At 33.4% G+C, this 6,326-nt stretch overlaps 1 protein-coding gene across 3 annotated transcripts in view; it reads left to right on the top strand.

Moving 5' to 3' along the window:
* The window catches only part of LOC127626552 (uncharacterized), a 70,282-nt gene extending 65,791 nt beyond the window's left edge, over positions 1 to 4,491 (top strand). For 2 of the 3 annotated variants that reach the window (XM_052102429.1, XM_052102428.1), the window contains exons 3-6: positions 1 to 228; positions 330 to 365; positions 718 to 753; positions 2,016 to 3,252. The exon at positions 1 to 228 is cut by the window's left edge and continues 42 nt beyond it. In XM_052102429.1, coding sequence (XP_051958389.1) covers positions 1 to 228; positions 330 to 365; positions 718 to 753; positions 2,016 to 2,221 — 506 coding nt within the window. In that variant the 3' untranslated portion in view covers positions 2,222 to 3,252. Of the gene's footprint in view, positions 229 to 329; positions 366 to 717; positions 754 to 2,015; positions 3,253 to 3,296 lie in introns of those variants that run through there. The other variant, XR_007968464.1, reaches the window with a different exon arrangement.
* Positions 4,492 to 6,326: the final 1,835 nt, after the last annotated feature.

Genomic DNA, 6,326 nt, shown 5'->3' with positions numbered 1-6,326 from the left:
TAAATCTAACCTGCAATATCTCATATAAGCGCAGTGAATGCTGCATGTTATTTTACAAGTTTAATAATCCTGCTGCTGAAATCTGTAGAAAAGTAATCCCTGATAATCCCTGTGAACGGTGGACCAGCATCACATGTTCTTACACTCTGAAAGTAACGACAAATGTTACATTATTTTTGCAAACAGACTGTGGACATAAATCAGCAGAATTCACTGTTCACGTATCAGGTGAAGTTTAAGAGCATTTATTGTTGTTTATAATGGAATAAATATTTGCAAATGTTCATCTATTAAGAATGAATTACCAGCAGTTTAAAATCTCTTTACAGACACTGAAACTCCCACTAATGCTCCTGTCGCAACAGGTATTGTTTATCATTATTAATTATTCATCATTGTTTACAGATAGTGATAAAGATTTCTTTAAACATTGAAAACTGCTCTTTAATCACTTTATGAGCAAATTCACAATTTCAACTCATAAAAAGTTATTTTATGGTTTTAAGTAAATTATAAATGGAGTTTCCACTAGTGACGAATCCTGATTGATTTGAATTAGTGTGTTTTTGTGTGGATTATAGATATTTAGGATTGCCCTGTGTTTTTAGGATCACCTGATCATTTATTGGCTATAATCTGGTAGTCTGAAGTTGTTTGAAGGATGTAATGTTGTACAGAGTTTAAATGCACCTGAAGAGATTATTCTTGTTTAAACAGATGCCATTAAAGATGCAGATGGCAGTCAAGATACAGGTAAGATCTCTGTCCTCAGTCCTGTTGTTATCTGTGTCATCATCATTACTGTCAGCATCAATTCATTTACAAAAAGATGAAGAGAACAACACCAACTCTACTGGATTTCTGTGCTACAGACATGATGACAACAGAAATCATTTTCATTGCATGGCATAATATGGGGTCTTGAGTATCTCAGTGGTAAAGACGCTGACTAGCACTCCTGGAGTCACGAGTTTGATTACAGAACGTGCTAAATGCCCCAGCCAGATCTCCTAAGCAACCAAATTGGCCCGGTTGCTAGGGAGGGTAGAGTCACATGGGGTAACCTCCTTGTGGTCGCTATAATGTGGTTCACTCCCGTGGTAACGCGGAGGCAATTGAGATTCGTCCTCCGCCACCCGGATTAAGGCGAGTCACTACACCACTGCGAGGATTTAGAGTACATTGGGAATTGGGCTTTCCAAATTGGGGAAAAAGGGGAAAAAATGTAAATAAATAAATTTAAAAAAAGTGAAAAACTTTGGCATAATATTTACCTATATATATATATACACACAGTATGTACAGTAAGTTATTTTAATGCTTAATGTGAAAAGACAACTATATGTTTTAGGGAAGCTGCTTTAAAATTGTGGCTTTCCAAGTTACTCATAACTTAATAGTTCAATTGCGGTAAAGTTACTCTTTTAAAAAAGTAGCAGCTAACAAAAAGTAGCTAACTACATTGAAGCTATTTAAAGAAGAAAACATTTTAGAAAACAACGGGATAATTCTGCATAAAGGATTTAATTGCAGAATTCATTAATATCATCTAGTTAAATATGTAATTAGAGTCACATTCCTTAATGACAATTAACCATGGTCTAACTACAGTAACCCTAGTTTAAATATGTTATTTGTAGTAAAGCCATAGTAACCACAACATTTACCATGGTTACTATAGTAACGGTTGCTACAATATTACTATAGTAAAATCACAGTAACTGTGGATACAACAGTGTCACTACTGATGACAAAATAACTAGTAAAAGCAGGGTTCATTTAAGGGTTTAACAAACAGTGACAACATTAAACAGAACTTACATTTATTCTTACTGTAATATGCACTAATAAATCAGAAAACACCATATTTTACAAATACAAATAAAAGCTTTAAAAAACAAGTTGGGCGATACCAATTTGTACAATGTAAACACACTTCTTCCCCTTTAAATAATGTTGTAACAGAGACTGAATGCTGCTTTAGAGATTACAGACTATTCTTCTTCTTTTCTTAGTTCAAAAAGGTGAAACGAATCAGACATTTTACAATCCTGCAGGCATCACCTGTGTTACACTCCTCCTCATCCTCGTCAACATCATCATCTACATCTTCATCATCTTTATAGCAAAACAGTCCAAAAAGATGAGAGAAAAGTGTGCCAACACTTTTAGATCTTGTATGGACAATGAAATGTGTGATAATGATGACAACAGTATATGATGGGACAGAACAGTTTAATCGCATTGTCACAATGTGAAACTGTGAATCATACTGTCACTAATGAAGCTCCATGAGAAGAAACGTCAGCTACTACACTGCCCGGCCCAAACAACAACAACAACAACAACAACAAAAGTTGCTCAAAAAACAACAACAACAGCTAAAGTTGCTGTTTGGATTTAAATCAGCAGATACTTAAGAGCCTATGATTGGATCATTATTGCAGAGATTAATCTGTTTCAACTTCGTAAAAAATTGACAGTAGAACTCACGGCTATATCTAATAGTGAAAGTAACAGCATTCCCACACACACAATGTGACGAGAACTTGCAGGATTGGGACTAAACAGCTGTGTGGCCACTTGTTAGTGAGGCTAATCAGATACTTTAATTTGCTAGGGAGCATAAAGATTGGACTGTGGAGCAATGGTAAAAGGTCCGGTCTAGGATCAGAAATGTTATGCCAACAATAAAATTTAAGTCAGCCGACTACCTGAATGTACCGAATGACCAGAATATCCCATCAATGGATTTTTTCTTCCCTGATGGCACGGGCATATTCCAGCACGACAATGCCAAGATTCATCAGGCTCAAATTGTGAAAGAGTGGTTCAGAGAGCATGAGGAATAATTGTCACACATGAATTGGCCACCACAGAGTCCTGACCTTAAACCCGTTGAAAGTATTTGGGATGTCCTGGAGAAGACTTTACGGCGTTGTTCGACTCTCCCGTCATCAATACAAGATCTCAGTTAAAAATTAAGCTAAAGGCAGTCCAATGAAATAGTAGCATATGCAACTTGCAAATTGTATCTGTTGTAGAGGGAACAACTGAATAAGACTTTGGATGTCAAGTATGTTTTAAAAAGCAGAAACACTGTTAAAGTATCTCAAGCACTGTATGCTGTTAATATATATACAGTGAAACTTGATCTGTGTTTTGACCTTTGAAAAATGTCCTGAATCATTTTGTATTATGTGTTTGGTGTTTGTATTTGTATCCTACTTTCTGTTTCCTAAAGCTATAATTTTATATGTCTAACTTAAATGCAGTTTTTTAATGATTTATTAAAGGTTTTAAAAATGTAAAGGGGTAATTTAACCAAAATGTAAAATACATCACCCACATTTAGTTCCAAACCCGTATGACTTTCTTTCCATTCACACTTAATGTGTTTTAGATGATTTCTATGTAAACATGTGGTAGAAGTCTTTGAGCATTGCACATATAGAGAATTGCACAAGTAATCGATTAATCGAGTACTCGTTCAGCATCAACTAATCGACATTTAAAAACACTTCTGGAATATCACAAATGAATGTTCCTGTGTGCATTCGGCAAAGCTGAATTATACTGTACTTTCTCTCTGAATCTCACCAAATATCGTGTCTTAAAAATCGTTTTTTTTATATCATCAAAAGTTATATTGTATTATAAGCTGTTTATAATAATTGGGGATGCACCGATACCATTTTTTCTCTTCCGATCCAATTCTGATATTGGAAATCTCAGTATCGGCCGATGCCGATCCTGATCCTTTCTCTTTGAATCACACCAAATATCATGTTATAAATGAGTAATTGCATTGAGAATTGTAATGAAATGTAATGAGAACTGAATAAATGCATTTTGTTGCATTTTTGTTTAATGCATTTTTTCAAAAGAAATGCAGTTTGTTACTTTGCAACCATTCTTGGTAACATTTGTGAATAAAACAATGTATACATTTCACATACCTGATATTTTTTTATTATATTTAAATGCACGAGTACTCGATTAATCGCTTTATTTTTATTAATTGTTTTGTGGGTTAGAGAACTCAACTACAAAATTATTCCATAATACGTGTTTTTAGGCAGAAGTTTTATGGACTGATAACCTTGCGATGAATGTGATGAAATGAAATTGTTACTGAGGCTTAAATTCTGCTTAAAATCTCCTTTTGTGTTCCACGGAAGAAAGTGATAAGGGTTTGGACCAACATGAGACTGAGTATATTACAGAATTAAAACATTTTATATTCATTTTTGGATGAACTCTACCTTTAATGAAGTTATCAAAGACTTATTATCATAAACATTATTTTATAATGTCTTAAAGCTTTATATTTATATAATCAAATATATTGTATTATAAGCTTTTTATAATAATACACCCAAATGTTGTGGAGTTGCTCTGTGTGTATGAATTATTTTATTGTTGAATTATGTTTATCTTGTATCATTGCTTTGTTTTTAAAAGAGGAAACAATTGTCTATAAATGAATATGAGAACACTTTAATGTCTTGATCTTTGCTAAACATGTTTCATGGTTTAAAGTTTCTTTAAGTGACAGTCCAAACTAGGGCTGTCAATCGTTTACAATTTTTAATCGAATTAATTACATGGTGTCTCGATTAATTAATCGCGATTAATCGCATGTACAAATATTTGCTGAGAAAGCCGCTCATATAACAATAACTCCATATATAATGATTATACAGATTTATATCAATATATAATTACACATAGTTATCTTTAATTATTTTAAAATTATATATATATATATATATATATATATATATATATATATAAAATATTCAGATAATTAAAATGCATTACATTCTTGTAGCAGAAGAGTTAATCATTGATAAGACAATACAAAAAGCCGCTTTAGAATACAATGTATTTGTTTACTACCATATTATTGATCATAAGTCAATCATTGACACACAGTTCACAGTAATCCATTACACAAGTGAATTTATCAATCAGAGATTTATTATGAGGGCTTGTTTAAGGACCCGTCACACCTGTGTCACACATGCTTGTGTAGCGTCTCATAAAATCTTTAGATCACTGTGTCAAGTTAAATATAGTTTAATACTCAATCTTTAAACACATCTTGAGATCCCTTAGTTCGCATTTGCGCTCCTTCGAGTGTTTTGAACTCAAGAACGTAACGCATGTTTGTTGTTCTGCTACTGAACTGTTTCTTCACTGTATAAACTGCGTATTGCCACTCAGCTGAAGTTTCACTTACTGCCCCCTGGAGTAAACAGGTGGTACTACACGCTTGCATTTCTCAGGAATCTTCCTTATGACGGTCCGTGGGCATTGCGATTAATTGCGTACACTTTTTTAACACGTTATTTTCGCACTGAATTAACGTGTCCAAACATATAATTCATTCTCTATTGAAGGGCAGTCATGTCAGGTGTAAACATGTTGAATTCAGCAACCAGTTGAATTCACTTCAAAAGATAATCGGAACAATGGACTGGGACAAATAAAACGTAAGTGAAAGGAACAACATATAGTCTACGGTATGTGAGCAGGTGTAAATATACCAGTCAGGTGAAACAAAAGACAAATATTGAAAGGGAAATATTGCATTATGTACTGCAGGAATGAGTGGAGACGCCATTATTATACTGTATATACATAAATATACAGAAAAGTATTTAATTCATAGTAGTTTTTACAACTTTGAGCCAGGATTGATTTTTATTAAAACTAACAGAACTATTGTTATTGTTATTTGAAGGTCACATTAAAACTGACTTGGAAACTTTTTACCAGACCTTCATTATTAATTTTGGTACTTTTCAAATGCCTTTTATGTATAGATTTTACTGTTTAAGCCTTTAGACCCAGACCTTTAAATATTAAACTATAAAAATACAAAAGTCAACATGTTTAAAAATATGATGATCTAAACAAAGAGTGAAATAATCATAAACCTTTTCAATATTTATGGAGTGAAACTATTCCAGCAACTCTATTAAACACAATACAGAATTTGAGATGTGCTAAATGACACTATGGTGGGAATTTTCATGACTTTCAAAAACGAAATGACAGAAATGATTTAAATCTCCTGTGATGCATAAATAGTGAGAGTGTGAACAATGAGACTTTCTAGGTCAAGGTCTAGGAGGAAACACTATGATGTTTTGATAAGAATGTTATCAAATGTTCCAGTGCCAACAATTGATGGATATCACAAACACGGTCATGTGGGTGGCATGAACATGTTAAGCATGAGTTCTCCTGTATACTGGGTCATGCTGGCATGTAATCCCAAAGATCACTTGCTGAGTTTGAAATTCATGTTCCTTAAA

The sequence above is a fragment of the Xyrauchen texanus genome, chromosome 33, assembly GCF_025860055.1.
Source record: "Xyrauchen texanus isolate HMW12.3.18 chromosome 33, RBS_HiC_50CHRs, whole genome shotgun sequence".
NCBI classification, from domain to species: domain Eukaryota; kingdom Metazoa; phylum Chordata; class Actinopteri; order Cypriniformes; family Catostomidae; genus Xyrauchen; species Xyrauchen texanus.
Note: the sequence above shows the minus strand (reverse complement) of the source record. Positions and strands in the feature narration are given on the sequence as shown.